This window comes from Epinephelus lanceolatus, chromosome 17 (genome assembly GCF_041903045.1).
Source record: "Epinephelus lanceolatus isolate andai-2023 chromosome 17, ASM4190304v1, whole genome shotgun sequence".
NCBI classification, from domain to species: Eukaryota; Metazoa; Chordata; class Actinopteri; order Perciformes; family Serranidae; genus Epinephelus; species Epinephelus lanceolatus.
In genome coordinates, this window is record NC_135750.1 from 2999541 (window position 1) to 3017386 (window position 17846).

General features: G+C 43.3%; 1 protein-coding gene across 1 annotated transcript in view; it reads right to left on the reverse strand.

The window, feature by feature from the left end:
- Window positions 1–3743: 3743 nt before the first annotated feature.
- Window positions 3744–17846, reverse strand: part of LOC117247302 (1-phosphatidylinositol 4,5-bisphosphate phosphodiesterase beta-1) — a 47369-nt gene continuing 33266 nt past the window's right edge. The window contains exons 17-32 of the mRNA XM_033611740.2: window positions 16690–16774; window positions 16161–16285; window positions 15752–15906; window positions 15432–15599; window positions 15241–15340; window positions 13852–13956; window positions 12409–12521; window positions 12177–12327; window positions 12018–12071; window positions 11515–11692; window positions 11168–11300; window positions 9174–9250; window positions 8631–8720; window positions 8408–8465; window positions 8123–8209; window positions 3744–4037 (exon numbers count right to left, since the gene is read on the reverse strand). Coding sequence (XP_033467631.1) covers window positions 3885–4037; window positions 8123–8209; window positions 8408–8465; window positions 8631–8720; window positions 9174–9250; window positions 11168–11300; window positions 11515–11692; window positions 12018–12071; window positions 12177–12327; window positions 12409–12521; window positions 13852–13956; window positions 15241–15340; window positions 15432–15599; window positions 15752–15906; window positions 16161–16285; window positions 16690–16774 — 1832 coding nt within the window. The 3' untranslated portion in view covers window positions 3744–3884. The remainder of the gene's footprint in view (window positions 4038–8122; window positions 8210–8407; window positions 8466–8630; window positions 8721–9173; window positions 9251–11167; window positions 11301–11514; window positions 11693–12017; window positions 12072–12176; window positions 12328–12408; window positions 12522–13851; window positions 13957–15240; window positions 15341–15431; window positions 15600–15751; window positions 15907–16160; window positions 16286–16689; window positions 16775–17846) is intronic.

Here is a 17846-nt window from a genome sequence, read left to right on the forward strand (position 1 = left end):
GGTCATGGCCAAGATTGTTCGATCTCAATCAAGAGCGGCTTAAATTTGAAGAAATGGTTCCCTGCAAAAAGGTTGTTGAACACAGCGTGAGCCTTAGCACAGAAGAAAAGCAAAACATGGAAAATATTCCAACCAATATTTTCTGGAAGATCACTGTACAAAGAGAGACGAGCTCCGGTCATTTTACATTTTTACAAAAAGGTCGACTTTGCACTCTGAAATGATCTCAACAGCTTCATAAATGTTCTTGATCCTTAATTAACAATTAATAAATCATCAGAATGATAACCGTGTTAAAACAACCTGCACATTAAAACAAATAAATCATGCAGTGGCGGCAGACTCTGAGGCTCCTCCACGTCGAACAGGACGTCCAGCTGTCAGTCGGTGTGTGTAGCAGTCTGAGGGAGCTGATTGGACGTTGCTGCTACTGCTCAGAAAAATCTGGTTGTTTTAAAAGAAAAATGTACAAAGACATATTTATCCTGTAATCTGTCAGTGCACATCCTCCTCCTTCCCTTACGCAAAGTAAAAGTTGGTCCATAAATGTCTTAGGCTAACAGTCATGCTATGATATATAAATTTAATATCTTAACAGAAATTACTACTGAGATTCATCTTTCTCCCAAAATCTCATGAATAAATAAATAAGTGCATAATCAAACTATTTTCTGACTCAATAAATGATCCAGCAGAAGTCTAGCATAAATCTGGTAAAATACAAAGAACAGTTTACTGAGCCTGTTTCTGTATCCTCTGAAATCACACTGAACTCAATCAGATGATTATTCACTCAAATCAAGTGTGTCAGCGTTCTCGTTAAAGGGATAGTTTGGATCTCTCTGAAGTGGGGTTGTATAAAGCATTTATCCATCGTCAGTGTATTATACACAGTAGATGTCAGTCAACACATCTGCAGTTTGGAGAAGCAGACTGGAGTCTGATCAGGAGGCAAAGTAAAGCACTGCTGTGGAAGGGGCAGCAGCAAAACGTTTTATAGTCAGTGGTTCCCAACCGGTGTGTGGCGGTCCAAAAGTGGGTCGCGGGTCCTTCTGAATGGGCAGCAAGTGACTCGCGAACATGTCAAGTTTGTAAAAAACACACTTTTTTTTTTCAAGTACAGTGAATTTCTGGCACAGAGCTTTTATTTTGAAGTGCCGTTTCCTGCCGTAGAGTAAGTGACTACTTGACAGAGACAGCAAACTAGCTTGACAACAAGGCCAAACACAAGTATGACGCTGAATATATTAAACTTTATGGACCTTGAACTAAAGCCCCTTTTACACTGCTAGATTTTTGGCTAATGGCTAAGCTGCGAGCGTTTTAGTCTCACCACCAGATAATCAGAGATCTCCGCCTTCTGATAGTCTGGGGACACTCCTTTCTAGTGTGTTTAACACACCGTCGAAAACGGTCGGCAACAAAGCAACACCTCTTGCATTTTTGAAAAGGACACGTCCTCCTGGAAATGTGCGCTCCCCCTTTTCTCATCTGCAAGGAAACAAACACACAGAGAGCTTGAAATGGATGCCGAGAGATTTAACTCTGTTTTATTAAACGTGTGCTCAGTCCACAAGATTGTGGAAATGAAGGACTTACAGTGACTTGAGCCATTTTGTACGGCTACACGTGTTTCTAGTCGGACTATGTTTACGAGCACAAGAGTTCAGCGAGCCACCGAAGGACCGCCCTGCAGATTTACTATTGGTTCTGCAACGTAGGGAGTTTTTTTAAACTCTGAAATTGTATCCGCCCATCCAAACACAAAATCAGGGAGAAAGTCATCAGTCTTTAGTTAAGCAAAGCGTCTAAAGACTGACTTGTGAGTCTACGAGCGTTTAGACACACAGAGCCGGATTGGTGAGTTGATCCGAGGTGCCCAATTTTCCGCCTCGTAGGGTAGACATGTTAGAGGAACCTTTTTAGTTTAAACAGACTGAAGACTTGTGGGAGGAGCTGTTGATGACGCTGCACGTGCGAGCCACTGGCGGTGGATAAACAGGAAACAGCTGATAGCAGGAATTAGCGAGCAGCTAGTAGCAAGAGGGAAACACAAACCTGACAGACACTGTAAAGATGAGCAACTGGGGAGACAAGGAATTGCGCGCCCTCCTTGTCCTCGCAAACGAAGAGGCCATTAAGCCGCAGCTTCCCTCCCACGTCACTGTTTACGTCACACGCTGAGCTACACGTTTTGTTACTTGCTCACACCCCACATTGCCCCGAAAAAGGCACATTCTGTATAAACAAAAGTAGGCAGGCGGCATTTTGCTGCACTCCCCGATTTTGTTTTTATACTGCCAATGCTGAAAAAACACTGATTGGGCTTTCCTGCAAATTTGCTCAACTCCTGTTTAAAAAGGGCTTCAGACTAAGGAGAAATCTGGACCCTGTGGCTGCACCAGTTGGGAACCACTGACCTAACAAACTAGAATTACCACCTTGCGGTTGTATGCCTCTGCACAACAGTCCAGTGTCTCTGACACTGTCAGTGAAAACATGGATGCTTCACAAACAGCAGATCTATACAACAACAACAAACAACCGACAGTCCCGTCATTATAAAGACAATGGTCAAAAAGATATTGCCTGGAGAGTCACAGCTCTGGAGATCGACTCTTCAGGTGAGACATCAAGTTTGATTAGTGGCTGTCCACACGAGTTTAAGCTAACACAGAGGTGGAGGAAGTACAGATCTGTCAGTAAAAGTAGTAACAACTTTACATGGGCATATGTTGACGTTTGTGCTTGGGGTGGCACTTGACAAGCGTCACATTATGCGCCGCAACGCCGGTGTGTTTTCAGCTTGAGTTGGAAATCTGACTTCATCGGGCATTCCAGCTGAAATTCCTGATTGGGAATCCAGAAATTCTGACTTCCCAATACGAATGGAACGCACCATAAGTACCTCATACTACCCCCCCTCAAGAGATCCGATCTATCCTTTCACATCCTGAATACGGACTTCATCCCAGTTCCTATGTATTATATGGATGAACAATCACCCTATGGTGTAAAAAAGTAACACAAAAAAACAAAAAAGGCTCAATAATACTCTGAAATATTATATGACATTAGATTCATTGATGTAACATAAAACCAAGATGGTAAAAACCACTGTGTGTGTATTTGCCCACATCCTGAAACAGTATACAGTATTCACATTACACTGGTGTGTGTGTGTGTGTCATCACATGCTGCTGTGCACATCGTCACATGTTGTTATAGTGTGCAACATCATGTCTGATTGTAATCGATTTTACCTCTTTATTTTAGACGTGCTCGATATATGTAGGTGGAGGAAAGAGAGGAGGAGAGGAGCACGGTCCCTCCTTCATCACCACACAAAGTAAAATAACCTCCAGCTGCTCTTTGTAAATGTGGTATTATTGTAGTGTTAACCGTTGTAGAAGCTGTCATGGCCGCCGACAGCTGACTGACTAATGAGAAGATAAAAGAGCTGCTGGAAATCTGCTGCTGAAGCGATTGTGTGCCACTGTATAACATCTCTCCATCTGCATATAAAATATATGTTCACTGCACAAACTGTCAGACAGATAGATAGATAGATAGATAGATAGATAGATAGATCGGGTTGTCATGCAGTACAAAGTGTTGGGTTTCAGTTGTCTGTCAAAATAACACATGACAGTAAATAAGACTTAATGGGTTCTGATGAAACGCTGAAGTACAGCAAAGTGCATGCTCGAATGGAATTAAAAAATAAATCATTAAAGCATTCTTCCATTAAAAACAAAGGTAACAGTCTTCATGATCTTGAGCTCTCCTCTCACCACCCCTTCATCATCATTTCCGCTCTTACTTCCTCGTATGTTGATCAATTTGCTCCGCACAGACTCTGGTTCTTCGCTCCTCGGCACACTTCAGTCCTCCTCTGACAAAGTTTCGTGTGGGGTCGAAGATCGGGACTTGCTGTGACCTCTGAGCTCCATCTTCCTGTCCTGCAGGAAGTCTTCAATCTCTCCGGGCAAACACTGGAACTTCTCCTGAAACTCGGCCTCCACGGCCCCTTGCAGCTGGAGAAACACAACAAGATGGTGAGTGACAGAAGGCTCCAGCAGTGAGTCCTAGCACCTGGAAATGAGTTAGCATTTCAGCACTACTGGCTCCCTCGTCTCAAAGTCAGTGGGTTTGTGTTTAGATGCCTGACATAAGGTCTGTGGACAAAACCTCAGAAAAACTTGAGGAATGTTTTTATTCTGTGATACTGTACTATTGTGTTGTATCTACTTTGAATTTGGATTATGTGAGGTTTCATGATATGGCCCCAACCCCTGAGCTTGCCTGAGAAGGACTAAATGCACAAAGCTGCTATTTTTAAATATCCCATGGAGAGAGACTCTCACTGCAGCCTGTTCTATTTTGTTGTGAAAATGTGGGCGTGCAGCCTCGTTCTGTGGACGATAAACCAGGTGCAGACTTCCATCTGTGTCACCGCTGATGAGGAAATACAGCGAGTGCTGGACGGAGCAGTGAGTGACAACAACCCTGCCCACATTTAAGAGGACTGTCTGAACAGACCGAGGGTCTAGGTACCATGTCTGAAGGGTTACTGCTGGTTCCAAAGGTGCTGGACTGAAAGGGTTTGGTGGAGACGGGGCTTAAAAAACCTTTTATTGTGACGCCCATTAGCTCATCTTGTAGAGCAGGCTCTACCAAAAATTGTTATTGCAGTGTGTTGAAACTGATAGAAGTCAATGTCAGGAGCACTTACAGTGATTCTGGGTATTATGGGTACTACAGAACGTCATCATGCCAAAGATGGCTTTATAGCCTTGTTGTGGTGGCGGTGTTTAAGTCAGGCGTCTGTGGTGTCATTCATTTATAGCCTAACATTAGCTTTTTACTTCTGGTGATTGCACTGAAGCTTAAAAAGTAACAAGAGAACAGTGTTCATGTGAAGATCATCTCGCCGAACAGAATGTGTAAGTATCCTAAATGTTTGCCACAGAGCTGATTTTCTGCAGAAATCCAATGGAAAAATCCTGTAGGCGATTTGACGAAGGAACCCTGGTGATGTTAACGTCTGTGTCGGCCTACAAAACAACATCATCCCTGCAGCACTCTGTGATTACACACTGCTTTTGGATTGATTCCTCCAGCAGGTAACGGCTTCCAGGGTTCCTACACATTTGGAATTTCAAAATTCCATACTTTCCCATACCCTAATCTCCAGACTTCTCTGCGTTTTGTTTTTTTTTTTTTCAGAGAATATGCGACATCTGAGTAAATATATCAGTGTATCATATTTCACATCATATTTAATTATTCTTAATAGGCGATTGTAGCCAAGTACCATAATGGCATGCAAATAAAAACTCAGGTAAGTTCAATGTCAAGGTAAGTTCAGGTAAGTTCAAAGGCAAAAAGGTTGGGACTCTGGGTGCAAGCGATGCAGTAACGAGACGTCAGTGTTTTTTCCTTTCATGTGGCTCAGAATCGCCTTCTCCCCCATGTTGGCGATGTCAAACGATTTCACACAAAGCTTGCATCTAGCTCTGTGTGTGAATTGGGAATCCTTGGCCAACCAGTATTTATATACGGTATTGTCAAGCCATCCATCCAAAAACTTGCATCTACCCATTGTGAACCACGTGAAACTCGTCTTCTTGTCGAAGGTGCAGTGTTGGAGTGAAACTTGATACCTGGGGGGCTGGAGGAGGGTCATGGGGCAGCGACTGGACGTACCACTTGTCAGTCAGGTAAAAGGGGCGGTAAGTTTTCTGAGATGTTTGCTCTCACACAAACCGTGCTTGGCCCGACATAAAACACTATCCGGATTGATTAAAGGGCCAGTGTGTAAAATGGGTTGAAAACAGTGACATCAGTGGTCAAATTCTAGATGGCAGGGCTCACTCGCTCACCCCTCCCGTCGGGTAAATGACGGTGGCCTCGTAGGGACAAAAAGCCTTGCGCGCGACTTTTTCAGGAGTAGGTCTATCTAGCGACGAGGTGAATGTTTATTTAGAAATCTAAACCATGTTACGATATTGTAATGAATCCCTCACGAGCAGGAGACCAGAGGAGCGTTCGGGAAAAAGGCCCGTTTATTTGAGCACTCTAAAAACTCCGGTAACACTCCAGGGGGTAAAAGACTCCGTCCCAAACTCTGACTCTTCTAGCGTAACAGACACACTTCATAACTTTACACACATACTCGTTTACCATTCTGAGTGGGGACCCCCCTCCCCTCTCTGCTCCACCAATCTCCAGCCCGCACACTGACTGACAGCGTAGCCTGTAAACAGAGCTCAGCTGTTTATTTAGCCTAGCAATATCTCCGGACTATAGTAGCTGCAATGGACGACTTTGAACGCGATTTTGAAGAGTTTCTTGCAGCGGACACAGATCCAGAGCCATACCTGTTTGAGCCGGAGCATACAGATGAGGAACTCTATGTGTTTGATGCTGAGCGGGCGAGAAGAGAGGCTGAATGTACAGAATGGGATTCGGTGCTACTGCTGCCATCGTTGGGGAGATATATCATCAGGAGGAAAAGCGCCGCAGAGAGTGCATCACAAGGAGTGAAGTTACGTCTTCTTTTCCTCGCAGATGACGGTTCGGGTTCATTCTCTCCTGTTGCGTGGTAAGTGTGGTCCATTCACAAACTTTATAACTAAAAAAACTTTTCACTACTCTCTATCGACGAACTACTAACACTCTCTGCTGTTTCCTCCTCCTTCTTCCTTCCTTCCGCTGTCTTTGTTGGTTCATTTATACACGCGAAACGCGTTCTCTGGCGGGCTGGATTGTCCGCTCGGTCTGCCGTACATACATGGCGGCGCAAGATGGCGACCTCTCTAAAGCAAGGCCCTTGCTATATATATATATATATATATATAAAAGCATAATTATAAGGCTACGAAAACCAAACGAATTTTATTTTATAGCGATTATACACTTGTATAAACATATTAATGGGTAGAATATTCAGATTCAGATTCAGATTGACAATAAACCATGCCAAATATTACACACTGGCCCTTTAAATTATTTTTGGAAATACCTAATTTTCTATTTTAGAAAACAGTATTTTAGAACAGTGGTAATAGTCTGGAAACATAAATATTTTTCCAGACTTTATTTTTCATTTTCCATACTTTTTTTAATACCTGGAAATTGATCAAATTTATTTCCATACTTTTCCATACTTTCCATACTTGGGTAGAAACCCTGGGCTTCGTAGGCAAGTCAACTACCAGGCTGCTTAAAGAAATGGGAATTCAAGGCCAAGTCCAACGTCAGGACATCAAAGCCCTCTCTGGTGCAGCCGAACAAGCGAGGTGGTGGCTGAGAGGAGAGACACGACTTGGGCCCCGAAATGCCACCAATGACAGCAGGGTATGAGGGAGTAAAAGCAGAAAGGGGTGCACCTGGGACGCCGGATGTTGTAGGCCTATCACTCAAGCACCAGTGAAGGAGGGGACCCACCTGGTGACTAATGAAGCCTTTTACCCTTTCTAAACCTAAAGGGAGAAGGGAAGGTAGAGTCTACGGCCCGGTCCACACAAACGTCTCTTCCTGGGTCTGCCTTCCCGATTCTCCTTCCTACTCTTCTATCCATCTAACCTTAACCCTTTGGCTCCCAGTCGGAAACAGACAGCACCATCACTCCCACTCATAGTCTCAAGGATGTGCATCAAGGGGCTGTCACATCTCGTCCTGAACTGAGCTAACGATTAGCTACTGCTGCAAACAAAACGGAGATTATGTAAACCAAAATCAGTGAATATTGGTGATGACTCAGTCAAAAACAACACAAAAAATGTGCCTGGTTTATTTCCCACTGTTGGGACAGACGGGTGGTACATTCAGAGATGCAACCAGCTGTTGTCAGCCATTACTGCCAGCAGCTGAGCAGCTCCAATATGGCTGCCAGAGGGCACGTTACATCACTCAAACGCCCTGCGTTGACGTCAGTCCTGATCCTAAACTGTGTGGGTACAGAGCCACAGACAGCAGCAGCAGCAGCTTGGAGCTCCGTGGACAAGAAATGTCTTGCTGTGTGGTGCGTTCAAGTGTGAAGTATGCAAAGTGGTGAAAGACAAGAATAAAGGAAATTCATAACAAACAGAAACAGGATGATATCAATTTATTTTACCTTTGGTTTCTGGTCTTGTATCTCCTGCAGCAGCTCGTTGTGCTGCTCCACCAGCTGATCGTGGCGCTTTGTCTGAGTCTCCTCAAGCTGGAGACAGAGAGACAAACACAGAGTCAAAGAGTCTCATGAGGCGTTTCATGAGTGCAGAGAGACGGGGCTTCGGCTACGCAGAGAGAAACTGTTGCAAACATAAAATTTTCATCATCGTCTCGGCAGTTTTCAGACGATAGGAAAAACCCATCAAACAAAAAATCCTGTAACCCAGATTCTTCATCCTCCGCTCACCCGTTTTATGTTCTGGACGACTTCATTGACGTAGGACTTATTGATCTCAATCTTCTCCCTGGGAGAGAACACACACACACACACACACACACACACACAGATGAGTTTGAGCTTTCTCCTCTGACAAGACCAGCTGCTTGGATCAGTGTATGAAGGAGATAAAGGAGCGACAGCAGGTATCAAGGCTGAGGTGCAGTGGATGGCTATATGTTATGGATCGTACTCTTCAGCCAGATGTTTCTCTTTGGTCTTCGCCTGGTTGATCTTCTCTGTTCTCCTTCGATCCATCAGCCTCTTCAACTCTTTCTTCTCCCTAAAGCAGCAGGAAAAACATCAGAGCTCACAGTGGGAGGGTTTGCTGAAAAACAATTTCTCTAAGAGGTTAAACACATAAAGTTTGGCGCTGAAATGGTTGTATCTGCAGCAGGTCTAACTGACTGACCCTAAGATGTCCTCCTTTAATAAAAGCATACCTGATTATAGCTTCAATTTATTATGAAAAAACACCGAGGACACAAATGTTGATGGTAAAGAGAAAATCAGTTCTGATTTGTTCAGTTTCATGGTATCTACTTGTTCCTACTGTGAACATGACGAGACGCTCTGCGGAGACTCAAGCAGCCGCAGCCTGAAGCAACTCAGAGGAAACGCTTTCGAGCTACGTTGTTATGAAAGCAGCTCGTGACAGTGTGATTCTTCGTGTAATTCCCCTTTAGAGATTAAACACGGTAGTGCTCGTCCTTTATGTCTCACACGTGTCACTTACTTGTCGCAGATGTCTTTGAGTTTCTTCATCTGGGTGTTGTGACTCTCCTCAGCCAGACTGGTCAGTCGCTCTGTCAGCTGAAGGAAACACATCACGACATTTAAATCACACACTGATGTTCAAAGCATGCTGGGCCAACGTACAACCAGAAAAAATGTTGTCACTGTGCGTTTCTGCAGACCATGGATATGTTACATTTGCACGATGTGTAGTGGACTGGTTGGAGCTTTTAACAACGCTGTGGTTAATGTGTGCTTATGATTAGGCACAAAACCATGTGGTCATAGTTAGGAAAGATCTTGCACCTGGTTTTGGGGACATAATCCTGACAGGAAACGCAGCATTGTCTTCGTTAAAAATAACTTCTTTTTGTGGCGCTAGCCCCGCTGGAAAACAGTAACAGGCTGCCTAAAAACACCAAGGTCTGGGGGCTGAAAAGCCGCTGGAAACACAGGAATGAGTCAATAAATCACAACTCCAGCTAAATGCTTCATTTCCTGCTGGTTCCTAAATAAAATTAAATTTACATTTTTTTAAATTCAATTCGCCACGTTAGAATTTGTAAAGAATAAAATCTGCGTAGACGAGAACACTGCTGTGATTTCATTAAGAAGTCACATACTTATATTTTAAATGATCCTCTAAATAAAGTTTAAAGCAACACGATGGAGTTTTTGAGCCCTCAGAATATATATCCAAGATCCTTGTGATGGTACATCACCTCACAATAGGTTGGATGACACCTCCGTCAGTCTGTTTCACTTGCACTGGCACTATGCAGTTTCAGGGTTCGGGTAGGAACCCAGACACAAAAAGGACTACATAATTTGGCTGCTTTATGGCATACATCATATCCACTCCTCGTCATATCCCCCTCCTCTCTTTAGAGTTGCATAGCTGAACCGAGGTGAACAAAGTTAGACGTGGTTGTCATGGCTAAAGCGACAAAGAAAAGGAAGAAGGTGAAGTTGTTGTCCGAGGAGACAAAGACAAGAAAAAGGGAGAGTGAAACAAGAGATATATTTCGGCCGCGCTTTGGAAAGCAGAGCTAGATGGTAAACAAACATGGCAGCACACCGGTAAGGTAAGACAACACGTTTACATGTCGTTTTCTATATGTTCTCTGACATTTATCCTAACGATATGAGGCGGTCTTTGTGGAAAAAAAGCTTGTTTAGTGGACTAACTTTGCACTTGAAGGTTGCCCGTTCACTTATGTTTTAACAGGTCTGACGCTACTATGCGCCCCGGCTGTATCTAGGCTAACGGTTAACATGCTAACTATTATTTTCATGTCACTAGTCACTTGAAACAAATTTAGGACGATAGGAGACAGGTTGAAATAAACCGAAATTTCCCTTTAATTAGTCTGGATGTTTTGAGATGTTTAAATGGTTTAATCTCACAACAGTTACAAACAGCACCGAGGCTGAGGGCGAACACTATCGTTACCTGGCTGTCCATGACGTGATGCTGCTCTGCAGGAATCCTGATTTAAGTGTGTTTACTGTGGTGACTGTGACGGACATTGATGAGGGAGGAGCAGGGGCTCTGCGGTCTGGCAGCATTAAAACTCAAATACGGTTGTCAGGCATTACAACACGTTTTAAATAGAGAATTGATGCCATAGGCCAAATTTAAAAACGAAAATATTGAATTTAAAAAAGAAATAGAAAAGAAATTTCTCGCAAAAAAGGGCAGAGGGAAAAAGGGAGGTGCTTGAGCACCACCTGAGGTCTATCTGTGCAGATACCTGCCATATGATCTAATCTGAGAGCACAGGATCTTAGCTTTGTATTCAAATCTTGTTTTTTCAACTGTAACATTCAGTTCTGCTCTACATTCAGCAACACTTGCTTTATTTCAAGCTATTCTGCCTGCACAGAAAAGCAGCTTTAAATTCCTTCATCCAAATATAGATAACCAAAGTTTAGTCATGGTCTTGGGTGAGCAGCGTCAGCAGTATTGGAGCAGCTGGTTTTGTTGGACTTTACCATTTTAATATGTTCTCTCTGCAGATATTTCTGACTGTAGTACTGTTCCTGCCTCAGAGCCAGAAGCTGCTGCTGCTGCTCTTCTCTCAGCTTCTGGAGGCGCTCGTCCTTGTCACTGTCTGAACATGAGCCCCTGATGAACGCACACACATTCAGACATCAGAAAATCACACACACACAAAAATGCTGCAGAGCTTTGCATTACTGTGGTTAACTATATTTCACTTCATGCTAAAGAAAGGATAATGATCATTTTCACTTGTACCACAGTGACATATTTTGACACTGACTGTGTGTGTGTGTGTGTGTGTGTGTGTGTGTGTGTGTGTGTGTGTGTGTGTGTGTACCTGCTCTTGCTGCACTGTCTGGCCGTCTTCTTGTACTTGTTGTTGAACTCTCGGAGGAGCTCTGAGGTTTTCTTCTGGTGCCTCCTCACCAGCTCCTTCAGCTCTTTAAACTGACGCCTCTGCTCCTTCTGGTAAACCTTCGACTGCTGCAGATTTTCCATGGCGCACACTTGAACATCTGTTAGCACCAGTGATCACACAACATGTTTTAGTAAAAATCTAATGTCTTTTACTGGTGTCTTTTCTTCTCCATTATTTCTGCTGAAGCTCGGACGACTGAAGGGTTTCAGAATTTCATTTATTATACTTTTTTTGTTGCCTTGATTATATTTTTTCACATATACACTCACTGTCCACTTTATTAGGTACACCTTGCTAGTACCAGGTTGGACCCCGTATTTAATTCTTGGTGCCATAGATTCAACAAGGTGCTGGAAACATTCCTCAGAGATTTTGGTCCAAACTGACATGATAGCAAGCTGATCAGAAAACAACATACTGACCTATCAAAACACTTAAAACCAGATCTTCACTCTTTGCTGCTGGTTTGCTTGCTTCTAAAACACAGAGGCGACAAAATCAGCGTCAGTAACAACAATAAAAGAAACATTTATAGCTGTTTATTAATACTAAGATGCACTGTAAACACTCGTGGACGCTACCTGTTGTAGCAGTCTGCTGATTGGCTGCAGAGGCTTTGGGCGTGGTTGCGATGGGGGTGTGGCCTGTAGGTCCAGAGGCGGGGCTGAGCCCGTTCTCCAGCGGAGCTGATTTCAGATCGTTCTTACGCTCCGCACAGCTGTCTGCCTCTTCCTGAAGAACAACACAGACCACAGTCACAGCCACATGTTTTGCTGTCGATTAAAATTAAAAGACACCAGGAACAGGACTGACCTCGGCCTGTGTGTCCTCCTCTACGTCCTCCAGTGTCAGAGCCGCCAGCTGTTTGGACCTCTGCTCCAGGAGGTTGACGTATCGAATGGGGTTGGACAAAGCCTCGATCACATCTGCAGAGGGGATAAAGAGAAACAGATAAAAACAGAGTGAGCGTCAGAGGGTCTGTGTATCGCTCGTCTAATGGACGTGGTTATATTTAGGGTGTGGACAAACAGTGTGGATATGTTTGTCGAGGTTGTGGTAGTAGTTCAGTTTCAGTTGTACTGTCTGTAGATGGTGGCTCAAAAACTGAGATTCTAAACTCAAACTGTAGATTCTAAAGCAGTGAAGTTTTTAAGTACGTGTACTTTACTTGAGTATCTTAATTTTCTGCTACCTTATACTTCTACTCCACGACATTCCAGCTGCAAATATACCGGCGCTCGGTTAGTGATTTCCAGCGTCAGACACAGATGAAAAAAGCCGTACGTTCATGTCGGCGTGATACGCAACCAGTCACAATTATTGTTTAACAACGTCTGGCAGCGTCAGGAGAAGCGTGGCAGGATAACATCGTAAGTAAAGGTGGTGAAAGTCTGGGTAGGGTGGGCGCGAGGGGTGGTGGATGGGTCCAACAACCAGCGACTTTTACCCGAGAGGCTGGTGTTCGCTTCTTGTAAGATTGAAAACCAAACTGTGTTCTTTTTTCTCTCTCTTCCTGTGAAAACAGAAGTGTATTTTGAAAACAGACAATGCATGTAACAGGCTGAAGTTGACACGGCGTCCCAGAACGTCAACAACCAACACACCCAGGGTACCTTGGACGTCATATGTGGACGTGGAAAGTCCATGACCAAACGTGGACATGTGACGAGGTCACAGTGAGGATGATGTTGGAGGGTGAGTCTCTGATGTATTTAGGGAGTGAGTTCGAGACGATGGGAGCAATGGAGAAGGCCCTGTCCCCCCAGGTAAGACCACTACACAAAATTATTTTGTTTATCTTTATTTTGGATAAACATTTCTGAAAGGTACCTAATAAAAAGGGTTTCCCATCTGTTAGCATGCTGAGTTCAACCATATAACTTGATTTTGGATATCCTCTGCAGGGTCTGGGGGGTAATACTGGAAACTCAACCAAGCCTTCAATGCATCTTTGAGAAAGGGAGAAAGATTTGCTAATATTCCTTTAAATAACTGACCAAAGAGAGAGTGGAAACAGTTTACTATCAAAGGACAGGTACACAGAAGATAAATCCTGACTTGTTCTCCAAAGACTCTTGTGGTAGAATTTTATTTATCCAGGATGTTTTTAAGGATAAATTCATCAATGTATTTCCTTTTAATCTTTTAATCCGGCTTATATTTCCACTTTGTTTTGTTTGGCTGTTCATGTCTGTGATACAGACTCAAAGACTGAAGTGTTGTTTGAGGGGACAGTCTAACGTGACAGAGTTTTACCTGCAAATGTGTCCGGGACGTAGTCTTTGACCTCGATGTAGACAAACACAGCCGGTAGAATCAGACACTGGTTCTTCTCATTCCTCAAGCTGATGTAACGGTAACCTGAAGGAAACATTTACCAACACCAGAGTTACATCATTTATTCATTTATTTATTCACGGTGGACAATGATGTAGAAATCTGTGAAAAAAGTTAAAAGTCAGAGATGCAGCTGAGTTCACAAACATCAGTCCTGTATGGACGCAATGACAGGCAGGAAAAATGAAGAGTAATTTCATTTAAAGTGGTGAGTGACATTTTCCAAAGCTGCAGTGCGTCTCTGCAAAGTGTTTTAAATGGCTTTTTGAAAACAGTGGGAGGCAGGTGTCTCTCAGGAGGAAAGTAGGAAAGACTGGCAGCTCTGAACAATGTGACAAGTAATTAGTGGATTCAGAGTCCACACAGGCAGTTAAGGCGAAGGACAACAGAGAATGCATGTATTAATGTTTGGACATGGATTGACGACACTAATTTATCATGTCAGTTCAGGTAAAAGTTTTGCCCGTTTAAGACAATCGTCTATCGATTTTTCTGACATAGTACTGCATTCACACAAACTAAATTTATCAAAATCTGTTTTTTTAACAAACAAAAGAAAAATTGGAATGTATGGTTGTGAATAAAGAGCACCTACACACAATGACCGACTCATTCATCCTTCTCAGTGCGCTATAATATGTAGTATCTAACATGTGCAAACAATGTGCAGATGCATTCATGTACAACAGATCACCGTAATCCAGAACCGGTAAAAACGTAGCAGCGACCAGTGTTTTTCTGGCCTCAAAGGAGAAACAGGTCTTGTTTCTGAAATAAAACCTAAGCCTCAGCTTTTTAATAAGATTATCAACCTGAGGTTTAGGACAAACGGAGTCATCAAGACAAATACTGAGATATTTGCAACAACTGACAACCTTGAACGTCTGTCCCTGAGCAGTAAGAACATCAGGAGTGTTCACAGGCTTCTTCCTAACATTTGAGAAACACATAATCATAGATTTAACAGCATTTAAAACTGGCTTTAGTTGTGAAAGATGAATCTGGATAACGTTAAAGACAGTCTGCAGTTTGGCCACAGCCTCTGTGATGGATGAGCTGGCACAATATATCACTGTGTCATCGGCATAAAAATGAAAATTGACCAAGACTATTAATATGAACTGAAAATAACAGGGGACTGAACACAGAGCCCTGGGGTACACCATTACAAGTGTTGAGCCAAGCTAAATAGATGAAGACACCACACTGACTGGATCTCTGGGACTTGCAGTGCACAAACATCACAGCAGTGAGCAGAGAAACCTGAATCTTACAGATAACCTCAAAGAGAAAGTTCCAAGTTCGTACCTGGTCTGATGGCAGACACTGGAATAATCCGATGGCCAATGAACTTCCCTCCTTCCTCAAAAGCAGCGATTCTAATAGAGGCCAGAGTCGGAAGGATCACCTGTCAGAGAGTTGAAGTCGCATCATTAACAGACAGATCAGATGGAGGTGGTGTGAGGTCAGATTTTACTGAGTTACTCCCATCACGTCACCTTTTTGAAGACAATCGGCTCTTCGTCCCACACCGGGTTGACGGAGTTGTTGTTCTGGGACGTTTTGGTCTTCAGCGCTTTCCTCCTGGTGTCCGCAGGAAGCCCAAACATGTCCACCTCCACGTAAACACCAACCCGCTTTTCAGTCAGAAATTGGCCTGAAATGATCTGTAACACACACAGAGACACGGAAACAGACGGACAGATACAAACATGTGTCAGGGAATAAAGACACCACAGCAGGGACAATTTAAATTTATATAAAGAGACGTGTGTCTACATGTCGAGGCTTTAACAAAGGGAAACAACTGCTGCTGTACCTTCACAGAAAGGGTGTTGGCTACGATGCCGTCTACTGTGTTCTCTGTGAAAGGGTCAAAGTGTTTGTCTGGCCGCCTCATGAACTCCGGCTTTAGTCTGTAGCCGCTGCGACCGTTGTACTCGAACATGAAGAGATTCAGCTGCATCGACAAATCTGGAGCAAAAAGTCAAGATTAAGTTTAGGGCTACAAATTATAAACGACCATGATGTAGCGGAGAATTATTACTCTTTCTTCGTGTTACATAGTTCAAACAAAACCATCTGAAGAGGAAGAATCACACTAGTTAAACTGGTCACAACCTGACACCTTAAGAAAGTAGACTTAGCTTTGATTTACGGTGTCATGAGAAGCCAAAAAGGTTAGGAATCACTGCTCTGTGTTATACAATGTTGACCTTCATACTCACCTATAGTTTGGTAGTTGAGAGCGACCAGCTGACAGCCGGCATTCCAGAAGAGCTGAGGCATGAAGTTGGACGAGTCAACTCTGGTTCCCTTCGGATAGATACGACTCAGCTGGGATTTATTATATCTGGTTGATGTAACGTTGAGGACATCTATAGAGTATCATTTTCTGTCTCCGTGACATGACAAACATTTACCCGAGACACTGCTCTATCTCAAAGATCACAAACACAGCCAGAATTCTTCCAGTCAGACATCAATCAGAGCATTAGGTCAAATATGTTTGTTTCTGTACTTCTTACATCATCATATGTTACATGTATTATACCTGCTGCACACTGGTATAAAGATTTTCAAAGATAATACTGTTGTTACTGAAATAAAAATTAAAATTAAAATCGCTCCAGTGACTGAGACAGATGTTTGGAGGTTTCATACAGAAAACAAGCATCAAATGAGGAGGAGGAGGAGCACAAAGTATAGAAGCGGTTGTCATGGTGGTGTAGCTGTGGTTACTGTTGCCAAGGATACTCCACAAACTCCACTGGCGACTTTGTGAGGTGCTCCAAAGCTTTGGTCTCCACAAAAGACGACATGTGGTAACAGCGGGCTGCCTCTACACACACACACACACACACACAGAGGCATTTTTCAGCAATTATCTTGGTTTCAACATGATTCCCAACACTCTCTCTGCACATCAGTTACAATAACTTTCTGTATTTAAATCATTTTTATGCTTCTGTGTTCAAACGACCTGACCTCCTGTTTAAACATGGTAAAGGTCAAAATAACACGTCAGTTAACTGATTTGTCATTTCAAGAAACAATGAGATTAAAGATTTTGAGAAATTAAAGGAATTTTCTAGAGAGGGCTCAGTTTCCAATTTTGCTGGTTGGTCCAGATTTGATTTTATGCAAATCGCTGAACCAGCATTATGACCTGTTGTGGCAAATTAAAAAGTAGCCTACATCAGTAACCTGTGCAGACAGCGTCACAGCGCGAGAGAGACAACTTGTGCTGCATTAGTAATCAGCAATATGACAATGTGATTAATATAATATTATGTTTATAAACTGTGTAACGGAGCCACTAGTGTCTGACAGGCCGTGAGCCGAGCTTGAAAGAAATTAAATTTCAGTACAGGTGGGCGGGGGATGAGTGACGCACGCTCTTTGTTTACTTAAAACTTGATGTATTTTTTGGTGTGACGAGAAGAGACATTGCAGAGTAAGGCCTTTTTATTGTTGCTAGGCAACCACCCCATCACCTCCTTACCCTAACCTTCCTGTGTAATCAGTCTACTGTTTATTTACTATATTCATCCTGCAGTAATCAGTGTGTAGTTGCTGCCATGTTGAGGCAGAGGGTGCTGTCTGTAGCTCTGGTTGAGGGTGAGAGGCTGTCAGCAGATAAACAGAGATCTGTGTGGATACATGAGACCCTAAAAAAGAGGCTGGATCATGGGGAGTACCACCAGTTGGTCCAGGAGCTTCTCCTCCATCATAGACGTTTACAGGCAGATTTTAGGACGACTCAGGGGCAGTTTGACAACCTGCTGTCTATCATCAGGCCGTATAGCTCTGGGTATCCAGCAACCACTACCACCAGTTTCTCCTCCATTGTTTACCAACGGTAAACGTGTTGTCGTGACCACCACAGAAGGCCCGCCTCTAAAATCATCCCA